At 49.5% G+C, this 23,388-nt stretch overlaps 7 protein-coding genes across 7 annotated transcripts; 2 read left to right on the plus strand and 5 right to left on the minus strand.

Annotated features, from left to right (window-relative positions):
• Positions 1-70: 70 nt before the first annotated feature.
• HOO65_010598 (Signal recognition particle SEC65 subunit) lies at positions 71-3,353 on the minus strand (the record flags this gene model as incomplete). Its single annotated transcript, XM_071005354.1, has 5 exons — positions 71-987; positions 1,587-2,232; positions 2,276-2,653; positions 2,894-3,115; positions 3,189-3,353. 5 exons carry the CDS (start codon positions 3,351-3,353, stop codon positions 71-73), a joined length of 2,328 nt encoding a protein of 775 aa, XP_070862420.1.
• Positions 3,354-4,110: 757 nt separating this feature from the next.
• Positions 4,111-5,424, minus strand: HOO65_010599 (Phosphotransferase enzyme family protein; the record flags this gene model as incomplete). The annotated part of the gene is made up of 1 exon (XM_070999759.1): positions 4,111-5,424. One exon carries the CDS (start codon positions 5,422-5,424, stop codon positions 4,111-4,113), a length of 1,314 nt encoding a protein of 437 aa, XP_070862421.1.
• Positions 5,425-8,461: 3,037 nt separating this feature from the next.
• HOO65_010600 (Orotidine 5'-phosphate decarboxylase) lies at positions 8,462-10,036 on the minus strand (the record flags this gene model as incomplete). Its single annotated transcript, XM_071005756.1, has 2 exons — positions 8,462-8,652; positions 8,704-10,036. 2 exons carry the CDS (start codon positions 10,034-10,036, stop codon positions 8,462-8,464), a joined length of 1,524 nt encoding a protein of 507 aa, XP_070862422.1.
• Positions 10,037-14,508: 4,472 nt separating this feature from the next.
• Positions 14,509-15,719, plus strand: HOO65_010601 (uncharacterized protein; the record flags this gene model as incomplete). The annotated part of the gene is made up of 3 exons (XM_071005927.1): positions 14,509-14,638; positions 14,853-15,226; positions 15,429-15,719. 3 exons carry the CDS (start codon positions 14,509-14,511, stop codon positions 15,717-15,719), a joined length of 795 nt encoding a protein of 264 aa, XP_070862423.1.
• A 1,066-nt stretch (positions 15,720-16,785) lies between these two features.
• On the minus strand, positions 16,786-18,837 carry HOO65_010602 (Iron transport multicopper oxidase FET3; the record flags this gene model as incomplete). Its single annotated transcript, XM_071005574.1, has 2 exons — positions 16,786-18,333; positions 18,511-18,837. 2 exons carry the CDS (start codon positions 18,835-18,837, stop codon positions 16,786-16,788), a joined length of 1,875 nt encoding a protein of 624 aa, XP_070862424.1.
• An 879-nt stretch (positions 18,838-19,716) lies between these two features.
• HOO65_010603 (Plasma membrane iron permease) lies at positions 19,717-20,979 on the plus strand (the record flags this gene model as incomplete). The annotated part of the gene is made up of 3 exons (XM_071005896.1): positions 19,717-19,875; positions 19,932-20,570; positions 20,647-20,979. The coding sequence occupies 3 exons, from the start codon at positions 19,717-19,719 to the stop codon at positions 20,977-20,979; spliced, it is 1,131 nt and encodes a 376-aa protein (XP_070862425.1).
• A 162-nt stretch (positions 20,980-21,141) lies between these two features.
• HOO65_010604 (ATP-dependent rRNA helicase SPB4) lies at positions 21,142-23,121 on the minus strand (the record flags this gene model as incomplete). Its single annotated transcript, XM_070999760.1, has 1 exon — positions 21,142-23,121. The coding sequence occupies one exon, from the start codon at positions 23,119-23,121 to the stop codon at positions 21,142-21,144; it is 1,980 nt and encodes a 659-aa protein (XP_070862426.1).
• Positions 23,122-23,388: the final 267 nt, after the last annotated feature.

Here is a 23,388-nt window from a genome sequence, read left to right on the forward strand (position 1 = left end):
TATCAGTGTGTATATTTGTAACAAACAGCCACTTTTCCATCATGCACCCAAAATCCCACATACATCTAATCTAGGCCTTTCCCTTGCCTTTCTTGTCCTTCTTCTTCTTCGCTGCCGGCTCGCTCGCACCCATTGTAGCTCCCGGATCGGATCCGCCCATCAATGCAGCCATGGGATTACCGCCATTCTGCATGTGCTTCATCATATCTTTGAATAGGTCCTCTGAAACACCCCCGCCTGTCAGCGCAGGACTCAGTAGCGGCAAAAACTCGTTCATCTTCCAGCCGCGCGGGACTGCCGGACGCGGCCAATCTTCGTCCTCCTTAGGCATCGGAAGCGGCAAAGAGGGAATAGGGGTGCGCAAGCTGTCGCACTTGTCCGTCGTCGGGTTTTGGCGCATATACTGCGCCACCAGCATGTACAATTGGTGTTTATTGTGGATCTCGGGCACGTCACTGCCGCGCAGTTCCGCTGGTGGGTAGCGCACTCGCACGCGCCCTGGGTTCGCCCAGTCCTTAGGATGCGTCTTGCTTGGTTCCAGCATGGGCTGAAGGCGCAGCATGCTGCATGCCTCAGCTATAGTGCGTGCCAGCGGGCTCGCCACTGCAAGGTCTTTGCCCACTCGTCGACCCTGTGCCCGCGTACGGCTGGCATCAAAGTATATGGGATACAGCACGTGTGCATTCTTAAAGGCGTCTGTCGGTGGTCCAAAACTATGCTGCCGTTGCGCAGCCGCTGCCGCTGCTGCTGCTGCTGTTTGTTGTGGTGCGGCTGAGGGGTGCATGGATGTGGAAGCGGGATAGGAGCGGGCACTTGGCGTTACTTGGCGGATAATATCACCATCTTCAAAGTCGGAGAGGTGGGCCTCGCTGGGGTCCGAGTCACTGTCAGAAACTTCTTCAACACGTGCGTGCGACATTGCTGTAATTTCGAGTTGCTTGCGCTTGTTTGCGGTTGTTGGTCGGGCGGTGATTGGATATGCAAGACCTAAGAGCGAGGTGTGTATTTCGTTCAATCAGTAAGGCTGTGTGTGTGTCGTCAAATTGATGGAAACAGCGTGGGGCAAGCCAACTGAACTAATGTGGGGCATGTTCAAAGGGTTAAAGCCATCGAACATTTAGGGTTATCGTTGGCTTTACAGTAAGGTAGAAGAGACCAAATCGATTACTACGGGCAGTGTATAGTTGCATGTCCTTAACGGAAAACAAGCTCATAGTTAAAATAAAACCTAAAATATATATCACGCCGTACTTGACGTTAGCCATCTCACTACTACCATAGGCTAAAGCACCAGAGAATTGTCTTCTCGTCTTGAGCATTTTTTCAAGCTTGTGCCAAGATGTCTAAAGCAGCATTTGGCTTCTCGAATTGACCGTTGTAGTTTCTGCAAGGACTTCGTTTGTCACTTATATTAAAACTAGTTGTCGGGAACGTGGGTATTGCGGAACTTAGTGTTGGGCGGGTGTTGTGCCACAGTAAACTTGCAATATGCGTTGACACAAGTCCCTTCTCTAACAGTGGGGCACTATTGGCATAGGGTTAGCACAGAACTTCGAGTGCAGTCTCTTGTCTTGGTTAGTTAGCACCTACGTTATGGCCGTAGACACAGTCTGTATTAGGACAGTCTTGGCCGTATTGGCATGGGTTTGTCCGGGCTAGGAACGCAATAGCACCTAGTTCATCCTTAGTAACCTTATGCCTATGGTCAAACGGGCAGTCAACAATGTTGCGTGGGCAGGTGTTGCGCAGGAAATATAGATTGCACAGCTTCTTCCCATCACCGCGGTTTTTAATAGAATCGACACTCGCTTGGTTGAAGATCAGAGGAGGATCCTGACCACGTGGGCCGGGATTCCAGGTGGGTGTTGCTTTTTTAGATGGGCTTGGTGCCTTGGGCGGAATCAATAACTTAATCCGAGGCGGAGGCGAGGCACCGCGGGGCTGAAGCGCAGTCAATGGAGCAGAATAGCCCGACTGGGTAGCAAATGTCGACAGAGGGCTGTCATCACTGTTTAGAGTTGGCGGACCTTCACATATCTTGTCGGCACGGAAGATAGAATCGGCCATGTTAATAATGCTTATGCCAGTACGGGCAATATGCTTGTGTGTAGGGGTGGCTTCGATGAGGCTGATTCTGCTTCCAACCTCGCTACCGGTATAGATTTCATCAAGGAAGGGGGCATAACCAGAGTCATGTGAAATACCCAGCAAGAGATGCTTGCAGTTGAAGGCCTGCAAGTGCCAGCGAGCAATTTCTGCCAAGAGAGAGACAAACGATTAGAACAACAGCAACATCAGTAGGAGGAGCAGCAGCAGCCCATGGGGTGCAAGTGTAGCTACCAAGCTCGGTATCAACTCGGCTATTCGACATACCCTTGATCTTAGAATCGGCGCGCTCCTTGCCACTTCCCACATCAATAAAGTCAAATGACGACAAAGCCTGTGTGAAGCCCTGCGCAAACTCTCTAATATCCGTTTCAAATGCCACAATGCCATCCCGCTTTACAGCACGGGCAAGCCCTGACAAATTGGTAATGACTTTTACTTCGATACGGATATCGTCTTTATAAATGCCACATTGCTCTTTCAAAGTGGTGTGAAGGTCTTTTGCAGCACGTTTGCCACCGTCAAGACCGTCCCGAATGTATTCATCCTTGAACTAATATAGACAGATGCGAAGGCGGGCTGGTAAGTAAGGGCTCATATATTTACGGAAAATAGAATATCGGGTTGGAATAAAAAAAATAACAAGGGGGAGAGAAACTACTTACCAAGACTCCATCACCATCAATTAATGCCAAGACGTATGGGCTATTATTCTACAAATGGGGAAAGGCTATATTAGCGTAGTTATCAAGACTTGCTTGGTAAGACAGGGTCATATGGAACTTACTTGAAGCCTTATGTTAGTATTTACAAGCTTTTCGTTATGCTCCCGGTGCTCAAAAACCAGCGCATTGTACTCTTCTTGGGCTTTTCGGAGGTCTAGTTGGAATTTTCGGCGTGTAGCTTTCGCATCTTCAAGATCTAGTTCTAGGGTAGAGACCTTCTCCTTAAGCTGGATATTTTCCTGGCGCAAGGAGGTTTCAATATGGTTGCAGTACTTCATGAGATCCTAGAGGTGTAAAACGTGTAAGTTACTTGAAATGGAAGCTTGGGCAAAGAGCGAAGCTTTGGTATAATCGAACTAAAGCTTTGGGCACCATAGCCCTAGGGAGGGGAGGGAGAGGGCTTGCCTCAATCAGATTACGGGCGTCTGCCCATTGTAACGTCAAATTTTGCCAGCGGCCTGCAATATCCTGGGCTGCGGGAATGGGAAGAATCGGATGTGGCATTTCCACGATGGAGTCCATGATGGATAGTTCGAGTAGTTTAAATGAGGCCCTGTATGCACGGAGAAGTGTGGAGATTTCCGAGAGAGAAGATAGCTTTGTTTAGGCGGGTTTTTTCGTCGTTAGGATAGTGTTTCCTGAGGGTTTTATCTACAGGAGTTGTCAGCAGACCATCATGTAGCTAGAAATAGAGTGTGTGACCGGGAAAAACTCAGAAGCTTGGAGGAAGCAAAGACTCAAGAGCCACAAGCGCGATCATAAGACAAGAAAGAAGCACGCATCCGTCGGTGTGAGGCCTAGACACCACTAGATTGGCGGATGAATGGATAGAGGCCTAAAGGATAATAGCCCAAGCCAAAATACTTACGGGTGACAGCGACGAGAAAAAACAAAGGCCACTCGCACTCACTGGGTTGGACTGATATTGGGTTGATTCAGGCCAGGGTAGACCTCAAGAACGATGAAGAAAAAGCTAGATAGAGGGAAAAAATAAAGAAGAAAAGAGAAAGGGAAAAAAAAAAGCTTCGTCACGCAGAGAACAGCAACTACCGGAGATTGAAATAAGTCCTTTCTGTGATCTCCAATCAGCGACCGTCATCCATTTTTAATGTATCTTAACATCAACCAAGCAGTAACACTATTCCTCTGCTAAAAAGGGTTATAGTGGTAGTCTTTATTTAGCCGAGCCGTAGTGGCATTTGAGACAATGCCATTAAACTAGGGTTAGACCCTACATGCTCTATCCATTGTCTATTGGCAACTACTATGTACATGGCGATCAAACTGTGAAGGCTTCAAACTCCATCTCTAATTCCTTCTGGCGTATGTACTCTCTTACTTGCCCCGCGTCCATATTAAATGCTATCTGTACCATCAGATAGACAAGAGGCTTGTCATTAACCAAAAAGCCATTGAGGCCAGCGAAAGTGGAATACACACGTGATGCCACACTACTCAGGGTCTTTGAAAATTTGCCTCTTAATTCTCGATCTTGCGTGGTAAAGAGCGTCTCCGTCTGCAGGAGCGTGTCGATATATATCTGCCTAGTGATGGCTGTCCTGTGTTCAGCGGCATGCATCTCATGGTGCTGGTCTCGGAGAATGCAATCGACTTCCTCTGGCAAGTACAGCTCAATCGGATGGGGATAGTGGTTGGCCTGCCACGGAACTGTCTGGGCCCCCTCCCAATCAATAATGGCCACAAAGTTGAAGTCCGCATCAACAAGTATGTTATGCATAGTCAGGTTCCTGTGGGCAAAGCAATACTGCGGCATAGACGGTCGAAACAGCTGCGTAGTCTGCACTATCTCCCTGAAAATATAGGCGCCGAGTCGCTGAAAATGCAGCTCTGGTCCATCATCGCCTTCGCTGGCGACGCGGGAGACCCGGAGGAAAGCGGCCTTTGCAATGGCAGAGAAATAGTCGTGGGCATTTACAAAAGGCCCGCGGGGAGAGAGGCCTTCGGTCGCGGCATTTGCGAGCTCGCCGATTACGGGATCGCCATGCTCCGTGAATGAGACAACAGACCCAATCTTGGGGTCCGTCACGGTAGCCAGCAAAGCTTGAACCGAAGTCCACTGGCGCATAATGTGCCTTTGCGTGCTGTTTGGCAGGTCTCTAATATCGGGATACATGTCAAATAGCGTGTTGCCATAGAATCCTTGGATGAGCATATACACGGCACCGACGCTGGCTGCAAGGGGAGATGCGGGCCCTTCATAGGCATACACTTCCGGCACCGGGATGTCTGGCAGCCTGCAACGGACATATCTCATAGTGCTGACCTCACACTCTAGTGCATACTGTTTTTCTGCATCGCTGATGGGAAACGGATAGTCGGGATGTCGAGGCAGCCGCACGCGCGCTATTATGAGGCTTCCGTCGTCCTGGCCAACCATTTCAAAGCATATCCAGTTCTGGCCGGCAGAGAACGGCTCGCTCATAGTAAACTTTTGGCCCTTGATGCTTTCGGCATGGCGTATAAGAGCTGGTTTGTCAATCACGCCAAGGATATAGTGCAGTCGCTCATGGAGATGGTTGTAATCCCAGTTAGCAAAGGAAGTCCAGCGCGCACTTGGGAGTGTCCTTGACATTTTCAGTGTTGGGCGCTTAGCCGTCCAGTGCCCAGAGTTCGGAGCTCAGAGTTTTGCGTTTTGCGTTTTGCGTTTTATGTTTTATGTATGGTGTACGGTGTATGGCGTATGATGTATGGTGCTTAGCGCTTGGTGTTTGGTGTTTGGTGTTTGGTGTCTAACGTCTTGTTAGTTAGGCCTACTTTGCTGCGACTCCGACAGTGGCGTGACGTACGAAGCGAGGACAGAAGAAAATACCGTAAGAGATCTTGGTTTGATTGGGCCTTATTGGCTGGGTCTGCTGGGCTTTTATTCATGGTTGTTGGATATTTTGCTGCCCAAACAGAGCAGGGCGATGGACAGCAACACAGGCAAACACGAAGACAGACCGGCTGATGGACTGCCAGAAAGACATACAGGAAATCCTTCGATCAGCATGATGGCGTAGTTGGGTATTTTCAAGCCTCACCGTCACATTTCACGAATTGCACCGAGCTACTTGAAGGTACATGAAAAAAGTGTCTCAATCTTTGCTGTCCCCCAAGTCCTTTTCAGCCTGCTTAAGAATGCCGCACCCTTCCGGGATGCATTGTTGGCGCTGTCTTTATCCATCGACACCTGCCCGGGAACATCGTCGGCGGGCTATTCATCTACAACATCGAGCCTCTCTAGAAAAGCGTGAAGTGTTTTCTTCGCCCATGGTGGCAGGGAAAAGGGCTTCTACCAGTCATGACATTTTTTTCTATTCACCAAGTCTCAAGCGTTTACAGGGCTTCGCCTATACCATGGGGGAACTATACACGCTGCACAATCCGACCGTTGTAACGAACACATATCTAAACCGACACCCAGAAGAGCGATTTCAAATGGTCTGCAAGGGAATGTACTGCCGAGAAGTACACAAATGAACACGAAAATACCCAGGTGCCTGCTTCAGCCTGGCTCTTAATGCAGTTCCTTCAATGGCAAAGCTAAGCTCCATCAAAAGCGCAGGCCAGGATGTATCGGTGCTGTCTTGATTGATCATAAAGCTACTGAAAGGTGCGTCTCTGCAGAGTCCCAGGATTAGACGGTTCAATACATTTCCCCAATTCAGTGGCGTTAACTAGAGGTACAAGAGAATTCGAACTTGCGTTGTATATTGGCGTCCCATAACCACGAACAACCACCTATGGATGGATTCGCACGGATAAGTGGTGGCTTCGTTGTTGCCTTCATTAAAGATGCTGTATGGCTCCATTACAGGAAATACACAGCAGAAGGCGCCGAGGATCCGTAGAATATCCAAGCAGACATGCGCCAGCTTCCATTTTACATCTAGCCATGAGCCTACATGCTAGTTATATCACAAGCGCAAGACCTCAAGAAGCACGCCCCCTCCCTCCTTCCAGCCACCTCAAGACATTCAGAGAGGGAAATATACCGCATTCTTCGTCAAAGGACTCGAGCCCAGGGCGTGCATCATTGAAGGTACTACCAATAGGACGGTGGCCAAATATTGTCATTAAGAGCCGACCAAAACTTCGATTGGTGATGTACCAAGTTTTGTGTGACGTACCAGCAGCAAATAAACGATCCTAAGCTGTCCTGGCAAGAATGAATCAGTCTTTACATTTGTATTTAGTTAGAAGAGGCAGCGCTGCCCCTTCTTGGTTTCGAAATTGCTGCTGGATTGCTGTGGAAGGACAACATTGACGCAACAAGGCGTTGTAAGGGAGCTGCTTCTCTTACAATGCAATATCTCAGAGAACATCCACGCAACCATTTGTCCTAATGTGGCTAGACTAGCCGAAGAATCAAGCCTACATTTAGATATATATACGTAGTAAAACATTCTGTGTGACGGGTACTTACAAGTCATATAACTTACCGCCAGCGAGATGGAAGTTTAAGTTTTCAGTTTATGAGAGCGGTGAGGCAAATGTTCCCGTGGAGACTTAGGTGTGTCCTTGCCTCATGACTGTTATCAAGCTTGTCGTTTCATGGCTACAATATCTCACACCATGAAGAAATCCTCAACATCCCTATCCCATGCCACCACTCTCTCCATCCCCCTTTCCCTTCAAGCATGACGGAAAGGCAGTCCACAGGGTCCCATGAAATTCAGCGTCCCATGTGGCCCCAAAGCCCTTCTATTCCATGTTCCCCTGTCCACAGTCGTAGCCTTCTTTCTCTCCGCGTGCTCATGCGTCGGCCTCACGCCAGAGTCTCCGTAAGCCAAGTCACCAGAGGCGTTGTCCTTGTGAAATACAACCTTGAGCCAGACCTCAAGTAGCTACTTGGACATGCCGAGCCCTGCGTCCAATATTCGTAGGAAAAGAGCCTTGATTAGCTAGCAAAAACCTCCCTGACGACAAGCAGAAAACCAGACAGAGAATTGGAACAGTCCCGACAACGGCACGCATAGGCTTAGATGATCCCCTTAATCTGGGTGCCCAAGAACTAGTGCTTAGTTGCAGAGTTGTATGCTTCAAAAATAGCTGGCGAGAGTCGTGCTAATAGACCGCAGTCTTGTGGAATGTTTCGCAAGCTGGTTTTGGGCTGCCAGGTACAAGCCGGCCGAGCCAACATGTAGAATGAAAGAACTACTACAAAATGCACAAGGTCGGGAAGCAAAGAAACAGGACAGCAATATAGGATAAAGAAGAAAGACAAGTGAAGAAAAATATCACAAAAAGAAAAGAGTAAAAGAGAAACCCCAATGTAGCCCGCCATATAACCCCGCCCCTTCCCTCCGAAATAAAGGAAACCCCTTCCAGGCCAAGGCTCATATGAACAGCTACGAAGCCTCGTTGCCCTGGCCATTATGTTTAGCAACTGCGCCAATTACACCAAGAAGTCCGAAAAATAAAAGCAAAATCCAAAATGCCTAACAACCGAAAATGATAACCACAACACCGAAGAGTTCCGTTCTTGATGTCAATCCTGCCCAGACTAGGCTGGGCTCAAATCAGACCGAGCTGAGCCCCCAGGGAGATTGCAAGCCTAGGTTGCAGCCAGGTAGAGATGGTGACAAAGAGACACACACATATAAATCTAGGTAGCAGGCACGCTGCACTCAATCCCGAGCAGAGTCCCGAGCAGAGTCGGTTGATCTCTTCCGCTTCATACCATGCGGCGAGGAGCCGCTGTTGCCATCGGCATTCGCCCCACTAGCCTCAACATCGACTTCCATGTGATCGCCCGTCCCGGCGTCCATCTTAATATCGTTATCTGTATTAGCTCCGCCAGTAGCAGTGCCTTCAGCATCTACCTCAGTGTCATGCTGACAGCTTTCGTCACCTTGGTCGGCTAGTCAACTTAGACGCTGAAGGTATGCCTTCCAGCCAGCGCTGCGGTAACGCTCCGCCTCGGATGGGGGGTCGTCAGCCTTGAGGATACCGCGGCCAACAATAATGATGTCAGCTCCGGATTGGCAAATCAGCTTGGACGGCGTGTTGTACTGTTGCCCTTTTCCATCTCCGCCAACAATCTGGCACGAGTCATCCACGTCCTCCGACTGGGGCGGTAGTTGGCAGCCAGGCGACATGTTAATGAAATCGTCCTCGGGTAAGCTGTTCAGGGGCGACTGTGCGACAAATCCCATGACAAATGACTTGTTCTCACGCGCAGCCTCCACACACGCCTGCGTGTATTCAGGACCCATGAAGTTCCCTTTGCTGGACATCTGGGCCAGAATAAGCAGACCACGGTCATTTGGGGCTTCCTCAATGCCGGGGAACAGCACTTCGTCCTCGCCTGTAGAGTTTTTGGTAAAGCGTGGGGAGTCGGCAGGCTCATAGTGCTGGGTCACAGTTGTGACAGAAACGATGCTGCCCTTGCGGCCCTCGTGCGGCAGAGACGGCTTGCCATCAAAGTCAAGACGGAAACTACCAAACAGACTGTTTCCATTGCTCGCGCCATTAGAATTAGATGAGGGAGCAGGGTTGCTCGTGTTGCTTTTAGGGGCATTGTGAACGATGTGCGGGGGAATGTCTTCTTGGTCGCCGTTGTTTGAGGTCCCGGTGCCGTTTCTGGGCGCAAATGTGTAGCCGTTGCCGTTTCCAGTCCCGGTGCCGTTGCTGGCAGTATGTGTTTTGTTGGCAGGTGCGTCGCAATCGTCGTCCTCGTCGTCCTCGTCGTCGGAATCAGCCCGCGGGGTGCCGACAGTAACGGTAGTCTTGACTTCGTAAGGGTGGCGCTCTTTCCATTTGTTGGCAGCTTCGGTCAGCGCCGTCACCGAGGCCTTGCCAGGAACCATGTTAACATTGACAATGTGCGCCCATTCAATGATTCGTGCAGCACCGCCAGTGTACTGCAGCTGCACAGTGTTGCCGATGTCGCCAAACTTGCGATCTTCGAAAATCAGGAAGCCATGTTTGCGAGCGAGAGATGCCAGCTTGGCGCCGGTCCCAGTGTTGGGGCTGTAGTCCCAGCCGGCAATGATATCATGATGGGTCTTGAGAACGACGATGGAGGGGCCGATCTGATCGGCCAAGGACAGCAAGTCCCGGGCTGTCGAGACATCGGCACTAAGACACAAGTTGGAAGCCTTGAGGTCCATCAAACGGAAGAGATACGAGACCAGCGGGTGGCTGGCGCGTTCGGCCCTGTCCGCATATTTCGACCGTAGCGTGGGATGGGGAGGCTGCATGGTTCCGATTTTTTTTTCTACTGGATGACAGCGGATGAGACAGCGAGCTTAGAAAACGAGAGGGCCGGAGGTGAAAAGGCGAAGTGAGGATATGGCCTGCGAGGGTTGCAAGCGTCCAATCCGATCTAGTTGAGGGCTAGAAAAAAAGAGAAATAAAAGAGGAGCCAAGGCGGGAATATTAATTTGGCGGATTGAAGAGTTTGGGCTCTATAAAGAGGGGAACCAATTTTTTTTACCACGTCCAAGAGAGATGCTGGCCGGGCACGAGGAACGAGAAGAGGGAAATAAACCAAGGGAGATGAGGAGAAAAAGAATTGTGAGAGAGACAAAGTAATTGGATGTCTCAAAGGGGCAAGCTGAAGTTCAGAGAAGAAAGAGATACATAGAGAAAGAAGAGCGGGAAAGAAAAAGGGAAAGTAGCCTAGGCTAGAGAGCAGAAGCAAGCTGGCATGATAATCGAGCCTGTCGTAGCCTGGGCACGGCAGCCAGTATATATGTATGTATGTATGAACTCAGGCACAAGAATTTTTGACTAGAGATGCCAAACGAGGTTTAGCTTGTGCCCCTGGCTGGCTGGATTGGCTTGACTCTTGTTTAGCTTTTTGGTGTATTTTTCGTTGCTTCTTTCTTCCCAATTAAGTAGGGCGTGCAGGGGGAAAGAGAGGAGGGCGGGCGGAGACCAGGAGCAAGGGAAGCTAGGGTGGGATTTTAACGGTAGGGCGGGAGCGGCAAGAGCAGCTTTTTTCTTTCTGTTTGTCGTAAAGCTAGAATTTGGTAATTGCGACATGTTGAGATCAAGCAATACACTGATAGGTTGGTATCGGACCAAGGCACAAGCAGCCCTGCGCAATTGTATGCTGCGGCCAAGCAGTTACCAAAACAAAGAGAAAATTCTTCCCAAGACAAACAGACAAGGAAAAATCTCGGTGAGCCTTCAGGATGGCGGGACATGAGCTACAAACATTGACATGGTCTTATTTTTCCTCTTTTTCTCTTATCCTCCCCTCTCTTGTTTTCTCGTTCCCGTTCACAGCTTCGTCTTTCTTCGCCCCCCGGCAGTGGCTGCTTGCATTTTTGTTTCCCACAATAATACTTCAGCTTACTGGGACTACGCCTTACGCCTTATGGTATCTCTCGTCTGCTCATTCCAGCAGTTCGCTTTCGCAGCGAATCGGTGCTTGCCTCCATCACGTCACATGGCTGGCTCGCTCTCAAGACACGGAATCTCCATCACGTTTGGATGCTGCTTTTGCCTCTAGTGTTTTACTGAGTGACGCCCGGAACTCGCCGTGTTGCAGCGCTGCAGCCCAGCCGTAGGGTAGCCCAGCTCAGCGCTGCACTTATAGTGAGGTGCTAGCCCTTGATGAGGGCTAGTCCAGGCTCGCTTGGCGTCTTGTTTCCTCTATTGATCCCCCCTCGGCCTAGCTCTAGAGCCTACTCCCAGCTACATGGCGTGATGTTTAGTGGCTTAGCCTTGTTTCTTGCCATAACCATACCACCCTACACACTGGCAATTCGCAGACCTTGACTGCGCTTAGGTAGCTTCTGGACAAGGCCACCCCGATGACTTAACTATCCTTGGTGAGACAAAGCAACCCAAAGAAATAGAGAGAAATTGCTTCCTCCCAAGGCAAAAAAGGGAAAAACAGGTCTGACTACGAAACTTGACAACCAAAAGAAATACTAGCACGAAAGATAGCCCTCGATACAAGCCACGGCCGGGAACCAAAGTTGCCAGATTACGAGTGCCTCGGGGCAATTTCTTCTCATGTTTATTTTTGCTCCTTTCGTTCTGTCCCGCCAGCATTTCCTTCTACTTCGATCATTCGACACAACACGCAACACAACACGCAACACGATAAAAAAAAAGAAAGAGAAAAAAAAACCACTGCATGGGTTGACAAAAAGTGCGAGCTAAGAAGCCGCCACCATCAGCGTCAGCTTCTTCAAGGGTTTCGTTCTCAAAAGTCTATCTAAAAGGCCGCAAAACACTTCACTTAGCAATCTTGATTTGTGCGGCAGCAGATCTCCTGCCACGATAGCATAACCCAGCGTCGTCAGAATTTGACTTGGCCTCCACCAGCCGACGCCACTTCAAGACTTGTCAACAAGGCTTCCTGTTGTCAATTTTTCTCTCCTTTCTCGCTCCATTTCTTCCCTATCCTTGTTCCTGTTCATTTTCCTCTTTCTAAATCTATCCCGGCTAAAAAAGAAACCTTGCCATCTATCCAAGGGTTTCGTGAAAATAATCGTATCATGTTACTCATGCTCACATCCCCTATGTTTTTGTACAAGAGACTTCCTCCCTTTTGCCTCGTCCCCTTATCCTCCCTCAATTGGCTAGCTGTGACCTTACTAACACCTTCAGCTCATGCTATTTGGTAGGAGCAGGAACAGGAACATGCAGCGTCAAAATCCAAAGCCCTGCCTAGTCTTGGCTTGGGATCGACCTGGCCTAATGTTAGGCTAGCTCTAACTTGTAGTTGACCAATACTGTCAGTACACCAGCGAAACGTTTCTTTTTACGCACTCCCTCCTGCTCTCTTGGGGGAGGGAGGGGAAACAAGAAAGTTTCCTGTCAGGGGTTTGATTGCCTTGTCCAATCCAGATTAGCTTGTTTGATTGTGCACAAGCACTTGAATGCAGGTCCGTTTGCACTTGATCCTAACCCCCGAACCCACATCAACAACAGACAGAAAGAAAGAAAACTGCAAAAAGACGGAAGGTTAACCAGATTTTGCCCAGAGCTAGGGGTACCTCTGGGTAGCCGTCCTTGAGCTGAAGCTGATTGATTTGAGGTAGTAGATCTCTCTTTCCTTGTTTGATGTGATATCCCTCTCTTTCGCTCTGTTGGCTGCAGCCTAGTTTTTCATGCTTTCATTACGGGCGTTTTCCTCCCCTTTTTGCCCTTGGCCAATATTGCATGTCATTGTGCTTATCGTCACGTCGTCCCTATTGCCAGTTTGTTGGTGTTGTGTTTCTGTTCAATGCAATGTTAGACAAGCGCACAAATACACATGTATAGTGCACACATGCGCTCACTACAGGTAGGCGGGTTATGAATCAAGCTCCAAACGATCGTCGGCCGGTATTCCTCCGTTCGTCTTGTTTTAATGGCACTCTCCTTGATTACCCTGTGCTCTGTGCTCTCTATATGCTCTGTCTGACTTAGCTTGGCGGTATTTCAGCTGCCCATCTACCAGTCGGTCGGTCTGCTTTCCGTATCCTTCCTTATCAGGACTCACTTACACATAAGGTTTGAGATGTGTACTTGCAGGAGTTACAAATGGTGTGCTACAGGCCACGCATTTACTAGCTTAATAGATCTTGTATGACTAACATTCACCTATAATTTCAAGGCTCGCCATTTTGAAAGAAATACGGCAGTTATATTAGTTTCCTAGCGGCAGCATCAGACACATAGCATATACGTCGAATAGTTTTGACATTTCTTTTCACAGAACATTGTTGCGCTAAAGTGTGCTAGAATCTAACCCTTGAGATACTGCCAGGCACTAGGGTCTAATGATCGTGCCACCCCCATAGGGATAGTCCCCGTTTTTTGTAGGGCCAACTAGAAGGAGAGCTTCTTCAAGGAGAGAGGCTTTTGGGACAAGATGTGCAACACGTCAAGCTTGCTTGCTTTGAGAAAAGCGCACTGGTAGCTTCAGTGCTATTAGAATAGAGAGTAGTCGGAGAATCTCTAACATGCAATGTCCTATGTTTTGATTTCTTTTTTGCCGAGAGTTGGAGTACCTGTTTGCCCCTTAAACATGGATTAATAACGCCTGGAGGTACAATTGGATATAGCCTGTAGAGATGGATTTGTAGAAGGGTTTAGGCACTAGTAGCACAGCACTGACAACACTGAGAGAACCTATTAGCAGTGAAGCTTACTGGCCCTGCTATAGAAAAGGCTCCGTCTTATGCTGCCCTTTTAATTGCTTGGTTTTACCCACTTCTGCCTTATTTTGTACTCCTTTTTTCCTTTTCCTCTATTAGCCTTCTTTGGTCTTCTTTTTTATGCTGCTGCCTTTGAAGCTATTCTAATATTTGTCTAATTTTTTTTTCTTGTTCTTCGTTGGTCCATTGGAACAAGAATCTTGTTGGCTTGCTGTAACTCTTTCTTTCTTTTTTCTTTCTTTTTTCTTTCTTCCATATTTCTTATTTTTGTGCTTCTTTTAATTTCCTTGGCCATCGTCTCCGCCTCATCCGTCCTCAATCAAGACCCAAACCTTGCCACAGCTTTACAAAACCACAGCAACAGATACACTATTCTCTTCACTACGTACCACGATTCACGAAAGCTGTCGCTGCTGCTCAACTGCTCCCGCCCCCAAATCCAAGCATTGTCATTGAAAATTGGCTTCGCCATCTAAAACAATCCTCCTCTACGTCCAGATAGCGAAAAGCACTGATCCGGGCTGCCTTCGATCCCCTCATTCACAACCTTCTCGTACCCTCACCTCACAATGGCTGCGCGGCAAACCCGGAGCAAGACGGCGCAGGCTGAGGCCGCAGCTGTTGCCGATGCCAACATTGCTGCTAGCGAAGTGGCCGGCTCAACGGAGAACATTTTCATGTTCTATCCCAATCTGATTGGTACGTGTTGATTGTCTTTCTCCCTCCCCTCTCTTTTCTACCTGCCTGTCGTCGTTCTCCTTTCTTATTATTGCTTTCTCACCCCTCCCCTATCTCGGTCAACCCTGGGATACCGCCGCGCTTTGTGCATATCTCTCCTTCGCTCGCTTCTGGTCTTGAGAATCCCACCGTTAACGCTATAGGCCTCTCCGCCCGTCTCCATTGTCATTTATAGGCTACTTCCGAATTGTCCTTGCCGTTGCTTCGCTCTACTATATGCCCCTGCACCCGCGCACTTGCTGCCTGCTCTACAGCATCTCATGCCTCCTCGACGCTCTTGACGGTTATGCCGCTCGTTACTTTGATCAGTCCACCCGCTTTGGTGCCGTGCTCGACATGGTCACTGATCGCTGCACCACCACTTGCCTGTTGGTATTTTTGAGCATGGCTTTCCCCCGCTGGGCTATTATCTTCCAGATCTTGATTTCGCTTGACTTGGCCAGCCATTACATGCACATGTACGCCACTATGGCTGTTGGCGGTTCTAACAAGAGCCACAAGGCCATTGAGAGAGGCGGCTGGCTACTGAAGCTCTACTATCACAACAAGGTGAGTCTGTTGGACATGATGATGGTGTCTTGGTCATGTCAAAAGCTGTTATATTACACCATTGCTTGGAAGTACTAGCATATCTAACCATCGTCGCCTCCCCTCAACTTAGACTGTTCTCTTCACCGTCTGCGTCATGAACGAGCTTTTTTTCATAGCTCTCTATCTGCTTTCCTTTTCCTCGCCCTTATTGTCGCCCCAGCTGCTCCAGACGGAAGTCGCCGCCGTAAATGACCTCGATATTACTTCTCAGGTTAACAACTCAATTTTGCGTCAAATCTTCCCCGACCCGTACAGTGCTGCCGCTCTAGAGGTGGCTCGTGCCAACAAAATGGACTCCACTATCCCGTGGATTGTTGCTGGCATTAGCTTGCCCATTATGGCACTCAAGCAGTGGCTCAATATTGTGCAGCTTGTGGTTGCCTCACAGGACCTGGCTGCGCTCGATGTCGCCGCTCGTAGTGCCCGTGGCCTGCCCAAGAAGAAAAACTAAAGCTAGTTGCCCCGAAAGGTAGCCCCTGGAGCCATACGTTTTAGTTCAGGCATGACTGCTTCTGACAGCTCTGGCCATTTCTTATCAGACATTTTGGGAAGAAGGCGATGAGGAAGGGAATCTGCCGCTGTGTGAGTATACACTTGGTCTTTTACTGCAAAGATCGAATAATGAAACAAAGCAACAGGACAGGTTAAAATATGCAGTTCCGCATCTGCTTTCTGCCGCGGCTGGTTCTATTACTGTTGCCACCTTTCTTTCTTTTGTCGCATATTCTCTTGACTCCATTCTTATTAATTTCTTCGCTTCGGTAAACTCTTCCACCTATCGCCTGTTGTCTGCTCTTCGTCCCCTCCTCCTCCATACCCCATCTTTGTGTTTTTTTTTTTTCACTCTTTCTCACTCTCTACACCACCCCAATCTATGTTGACCTCGATTCTTATGTATACATGTAACAACTAGCTGTGTTGAGACCAGGCCCTGATCCTTGCTGGACCTGGATCTCAACTGCAAGAGGTCGATTTATTTCTAGCTGTTGTTGTGGCTGCTGTCCTTGGCGTTCTTTTATTCAATTCTCTCTTCCGCCTTTGTTTTTGGTGCTTCATTTTGTACTGTACTTCCCCGCCGCCGTCTCTTGTTTCATTTGTTCTATGTTCTTCTTTTGTCTATGGTCTTCGTTTTATATCCTTTTTCTATCTCTTGCACACACACACACACTGAAAGGAGAGGATTCATCTGCATATTACACTGGTTGGTTTCTGCTTCGGATTGCCCACTTGAATGCTACTAGCAGCAAAGACCACACATTCACTTAGCTCATTGCGAGCGAATAAGGCTGTTTTCTGGCGGAAATGTGCCTATTTTTTCTTCCCTTTGTCCTTTCTTTGATTTGTGTTTTCCTCCCCCATTTCCCCCATTTTGCATCATGTCTTTACTGCTGTTATGGCAGGTTATTATGATTTTAATATTACTAGAGTCCCTTTCAACTGTTTATATTATCACATTTTCATGTACATGCTTTTATGCACGTATTTATTTTATAGTCCTACAGAACGACTTACGAACTCTACTCCATTGCAGACAATATCGGCACATCTTCTCTGCTTTGCGATGCGTGCTGTCTTGCAGGAGAATCTTCGTCAGGTGTAGGGATGGTAGCATAGCCCCTCTCGTTTGGTGCGTCTTCGCGCCAAAGCTTTTGCTCTAGGGGCTCTGAGAGTCCATACCACACTACTACGGCCATGCCAATGATGCCCACAATGCTCGAAAAGCCTAGCGCAATCCAGCCTTTTGCTGTGAAACCTTCGGGAAGTGTGTGTGGTGCCGTACGTTCGCCTGTTAAGTTCAAGAAATCGCGCTCGTTCCCTGCCGCATTGCCTTTGGTCTTCACTTTGATGGCATCGCATGCCGCTAGGTGATCGTCTGGGATGACTAGCGACTTTTGCAGTTCTAGAGGCGCCTCGACAAACGTCGCTGCTAGGCCGGCCGTCACATGCCACTCGATGTGACAGTGGAAGAACCAGACGCCCGGATTGTCCGCTACAAAACGCAGCACGACGTTTCCATTGGGCCAGACGACCACGGTATCTCGCCGCATCGGCGTCTGCATAAGCTCAATATCATCCACATTCTCGCCGGCAAACGACCCCGCCTGTGGTGGCGATCGGTGCACTACTTGGAACTCGTGCCCGTGTAGGTGGAATGGATGTTTACCAGGGTCCATGTTGTTGAGTACAATTTCCACTACAGCCCCATGCTCCAGCACAAACGAGTTGGTGTATTCGCCGTAGATACGCGGATCGGTAGCTAGATCGCCTGCCGACAACGCTGTATAGAGTGACGGTACACGTGGCGGCTGGTATGTAATATCGTTGAAAAAGGCGTAATTGGCACCATCAGCTAGGTTGTCCATTTTGATGTCGAGCTGCACGCGTTGTGTCACGTCCCTGAGCAGCGGCTTTTCATCGTGCGGGACAAGTGTCATGTCGTCTAGGGCGTCAAAAACGGATACTTCAGCTGCTGCGGGAAGTGGCTGGGCTTCATCGTAGACAAGCCAGCCCGTAACATTGTAGTTCAGGTCTTTTGGCACCACGTCAAACATATCAGTGTCCATGCTCGCCATTATAGGGAAGTTGGCACTCCCTGCCGCTGCGAGTGAGCCGGGCTTAGCTGTCAGTAAGACGCTGTAGCGCTGGCCAACGGACAGGTACAGCATCTCTGCCGGTGCTGGCTTGGTATACTGCCCGTCAACCTCGACGACGCGCATGTCGTGGCCCTCGAACCAGACGTACTGGGCGGCCAATGCACCCATGTTAATCAGACGCACCAGATACGTGCTGCCAGCGACTACGGGAACATGCAGGTTCTGTGTGTCATTCAGTAGTGCAGCCTGTGGTACGGGCTCGGCACCCGTTGGGTTCGTTTTACTTAGGAACTCGGTATTGAGAATCTTAACTGATGAGTGGTACCAGTCGGACAGAGTCAGCACGAGCTCGTTGTCGTATACACCTGCATATGGGTTGGCTGGATCGTGGATGATCAGCGGCCCACGCAAACCGTCGGGGTATTGGCCCCGGTGGTGTGAGTGGTACCAGTAAGTCCCGGGCTGCTGGAGCTACAGAGGGAATAAAAACATGTTAGTATTGAGAGGGTAGTATGGTGGGGAGAGGTAATATTGAACAATAAGGAGGTAACTGGCGGCGATAAGGTGATAATTGGCGGCGATAAGAGGCATGTGGATATTTAGGAGTTCAAAGATTGTGTAGACCGTATAGACCGGAAACAAACTTACTGTAAAGCGATATGTAAATGTTCGGCCGGGACGTATTGAACACTGTGTGATTTGTGTTGGACCATCCATGTGCACTGTGCCGTTCATGAACAGTCCATGGAAGTGCAATGCTGTACGTTGATTGCGCAAGTTGTTGGTTACGTGCAAGACCACATCGTCGCCCACGTTGCCGATGATGGCTGGAACTGGCCATTGCCCGTTAATTCCGATCACGGGCCGTTCAAATGCGCCGTCTGGGTTGGCGTTTACCCAGCCAATGTGGAAGTCATATTCAAGGAGCTTCGCCGTAGCCAACGTAGATACGACTAGGAGCGAGAAGAGGAGCATAGTGGGATTGGGGGCGGAAAGAGTTGCTAAGAAGGACAAGACAGTAGGTAGGAGAGGCTAGGAGTCTTTTTGTGCTATTCTTTTTTTCTTTCAAGTTTTCCTAGCATCTCTATGACTTTCTAGTTGTCTCCCCTGTTGAAGAGGAAGAGGGAAAAGAAGTAGAGAGGAGGGAGAGAGGGAGGAGGCGAAGAGGAAGAGAAAGGGTGATACAGTGGAAAATAAAGAGGGCGCTGTGTTGTAGTTCGCTACAGGCCTGGCAAGTAAAAAGTGGCTGGAAACAATCGCTGAATAGTCGAATGACTTTGCATTTAACAGGAAAGGGAAACAAAAAATGCCTGAGCTGCTTTGGCTCTTCCGTGTGCGCTCGATCAGCTAATGCTGACTCTCAAGGCTCGGATTTGGGCTTGGGCTCTGGGTTGGATTTCGGGGAACATCGCACGGATAAGAACGAGAGTTTTCTAATGTGTGTACGTATACGTACCTTTGCTTATCAGATCTTATGAAGTGGGTCCCTTAGCCTCTTAGCCTAGCTGAAGTGTAGACTTAATGGGAAGGTGGGAAGAAAAAAAATGAGGCGGTCTCGATCTGATAAGATTTAGTCTTTTTTTCCCCTTCCTTCGCTTTGTGTAGCGAGATTTTGATAGCCTAAATATGCAGCTTTGTGTGTCGCTGGCGCTGTTTCAAAGACCCGACTTTGGTTTTATAAGGGAAGACGTCGCGTGACGCTGATCTCGCGCCCCGTTTTGTCGCTGTTTCTACCTTGTTTCCGCTTTGTTTCTTCTCTGCATTATATCCCTCCTCCTCTCCCTCCTCGTCTTCTCTACCCGCCTGTCTTTGCGCAAACCCTACCGGAATTCTTTTCCTCCCGTGCTACTTGCTATGGCTGAGCTTGAGCTTTTTTCTGTTCCGGTCTTTCTACTGATTTTCCGGGAGACTCTGGAGACCGCCATCATTGTGTCTATACTTCTCGCCTTCCTCAAGCAAACCCTAGACGTCCCTGATGGTGACCCCAAAGTCTATCGTGCTCTGCGTCGCCAGGTATTTTCCTCTTCTATCTGACCTTTCTAGCTCCTCGTATACTAATGCCGACGCAGGTCTGGGCTGGTACGGCTATCGGGTTTTCAATCTGCCTGTGCATTGCCGGCGGTGTGGTTATGGCCTTTTACTCATGGAATAGTACGACGTGGGATCAGAATGAGCTTTACTACGAAAGCTTCTTCTCCCTATTTGCTTCGTTGATGATAACGGTGATGGGTGCTGCCGTGTTGCGTGTTGGCAAGATGCAGGCTAAGTGGCGTGTCAAGCTGGCTAAGGCTATGCATGCACCTGTGGCTGTGGGTGAGGGCGGCTGGTTTGGTCGGCTGCTTGAGCGTTATGCCATGTTTACGCTGCCGTTTGTTACAGTGTTACGTGAAGGCGTTGAGGCCATAGTATTTATCGCCGGAGTTTCCTTCTCAACACCACCGTCATCCGTGCCCCTGGCTACCCTTGCCGGGCTAGCGTTCGGCGCAGGTGCCGGGTATGCCCTGTATGCTGGTGGCTCGGGAGCACGGCTGCAGCAATTTTTAGTTGCGGCTACGTGCCTGCTTTACATGGTAGGAGCAGGCTTGTTTACTCGTGCGGTCTGGTATTGGGACCAGCAGAAGTGGAACGAGGCAATTGGTGGTGAGGCTCAAGAGCTTGGCATGGGCCCCGGGTCTTATGACATCGACAAGAGCGTATGGCATGTTAATGTAAGTGGGATCCTCATATCGCTCATGTTCTTTTTTCCTTTTTTTGGATCTATTGTGCTGATGATATAATTAATAGTGCTGTAGCCCGCAGTTTGAAGGTGGAGGTATCTGGGGTGTGTTGAATGCCTTGACAGGCTGGACCAACTCGGCTACATACAACTCTGTCATTGCGTACATCGTATACTGGGTCTTTGTCATCGGAATGTTTCTGGTGCTGCGCTTTAAAGAGTTACATGGCCGTCTGCCGCTTATGAAGAGATACAGGGTTGTCGACCCTTTAGCTTCTCATTGCCCAACGCTAAACTGCGACTCCGATGTAGATCGAGCGCATCGCCGCAGTGGAGACTCAACACGAGCACTACTATCTAGACGTCTCACAAATCGGGCGAGTCAGCAGGATGAGAACTGAGGTGATAAGAGGTGGTGTCACTAGTAATCGTAGAACATGGGGAAGGATACACAAATAGAAGAAGGGGAATAACTGGAACAAAGCGTGTGCATATTCTCATTGTACAATGCAAGTCTGGCTTTGGGTATATATTAAGCATTAGACACCCCGCACTCTCCGTTTCTAATCGTCAAAGCCTCCAAACTCCTCGGCCTTTTCTTCCTTTGACACGGTTTTTCTCGTTGCGTTCTGCTCGCGGATCTTGCTGAGCATGATATCCAGATCAGCCTTTTCGACTTTCTCGGCCTCTGTCATGGTCGCCATGCGCTTCGCTTCGGCCTTCTTTTGTCGTTTATCTCTGCGATCTGACCGCACGTCATCACGACCGCTCTTCAAACTCCATGCTTCGTTCTTCTTGCGCTTGAGCAACCGCTCTGCCTTGGCTGCCGCTGCCTTGGCACCACCATCGGCCTTTTCCTCGGCCAAGGCCTCGAGTCGTAGCTTTTCACGTGCCTTGTCCTTGTATGCGAACGTGTCCCAGTCGATACTTTGGCCTAGCATGCGGTCGCCATCCCAGGTCTTCAGCTCAGGCATGCCCGGCATGCGCAACAAGCCCCAGGCCTCAGCAAGGTCGGCCCAGTCGAGATCTTGGGCACGGAAGATGGACGAGGCTGCGTGCTTGGTATAGCTGCGTACCCATGAAACAAAGGCCTTTTGCGCCTTGTCATATACGGCACGGTCAGACCGGGCCAGCGTGCGAATGGTCTCGGCCGTACGGGCAGCTTCGTCGGGGGCTATACTAACATCGGGCGTAGTGAGCGGAAAAATAGGTGTTTGTCGGATCTCGAGAAATTCAGTGTAGGTCTCTTCGTGGCCTGAGTGGAGCATGACCAAGGCTAAGCCTTTGCGGCCTGCCCGGCCAGCACGGCCATTGCGATGAATGAAAACCTTTGGGTCTGATGGAGGGTCTATTTGAACTACCAAGTCAACCTGGGGGATATCGAGGCCTCGTGCGGCTAGATCGGTGGTGAAAAGAACAGAAGGCGACGTTGAGGTTACGAAGCGGGTAAAGTTCCTTTCGCGGACGTTTGTAGCGTGCTTTCCGTGCAGTGGGATAGTTGTGTAACACTTTGGTAGCATAAGTGGGAGGATGTGTTGGAAGTAGTCGACCTGGGCACATGTGCCGACAAACACGATTGTCTTCTGTGGCATCTTTTCCATTTTGTCAAGCAGTTTTGCGAGGGCGGGAAGCTTGTGGCTGGCTGGCGTCGCAATATAACGCATTTCCAAACTAGCGGGCACTTTGCGGTCCTCAATGATGCCGCCATCACGCAGGCTCTTGACACGTACGGAAATCTTAACGGGGTTGCGCAGTCCCACACGGATGATTTCGCTTACAGCCTCGCTCACCGAAGCACTGAATAAACCGGTGCGTCGTTGTTTAGGCAGGATGCCGAGCACTCGTTGGATGTCTTGCTTGAAACCAAGGTCCAACAGGCGGTCGGCTTCGTCAAGAACCAACATCTCAAAGGACGATTGTGGACAATGCACATGGCGTGATTGCAGAAGCTCAACGAGACGGCCGGGCGTGGAAATTATGATGTTGGGTGAAGTGCGCATAAAGAAAGCAAGATCAGCAGCTGGAGTGACAGATCCGCCGACGAGGAGTTGTGGAACAATCACAGGAGTTGTGGTAACAGGCCGTTTTTCTTCATTTTCGGGGTCGAGGAAGGGCAGCATCTCAGCGGACTCGGGGTGGAAGGCGAGAAGTGAAAGGAGAACCTGGTGGATCTGGGAAGCAAGCTCTCTAGAAACGCGGGGATTGTTAGCGACGACAGACAAGGAAACGAATGCGTTTGCGGCACTGACATACCTGGTGGGGGAGATGATGATGGAGGCGATGTTGTGTCTCTTGGTCGGCTCACCGAGGCCTAACAAGCGCACACAGATGGGCAACAGAAAGGCAAGAGTCTTGCCAGACCCAGTTACGGCCTCAACTACGACATCAGTGCCCTTTTTGGAAATCCACTGCGGCAATACACTGGCTTGTACGGCGGTCATCTTAGCGAAGCCACTGGCCTCTGCATAGTCAAGCACCCATGAGGGGAGGGCGGGCTGAATGGTTTTCCAGGCGCGGGGGTCGGCTTTCTTTTCTCTTGACATGGCGGGCTGCTTAAAAGAAAGTTGGTGTAGACAAGACTAGAAAACACCCAAGACAAAGCCAGAAGTAGCGCAAGAGGAGTGACGTTTTACTTATGCGATGGTGGTTTTGGTAATGGTCTATCCTCAAAATTTTGGCGGGTTGATAAGATAAGATAAGAAGAGCTGGTAGAAAACAACTTATAAGTGGGGATTACACTTAGCATAGCAACTACCGATGAGCATACCAATTCGAACGCCCTCTGCAAGGAAAAAGAAGAAGAAATTTTA

This window comes from Ceratocystis lukuohia (genome assembly GCF_044167205.1).
Source record: "Ceratocystis lukuohia strain C4212 chromosome Unknown Supercontig1_pilon, whole genome shotgun sequence".
NCBI classification, from domain to species: Eukaryota; Fungi; Ascomycota; class Sordariomycetes; order Microascales; family Ceratocystidaceae; genus Ceratocystis; species Ceratocystis lukuohia.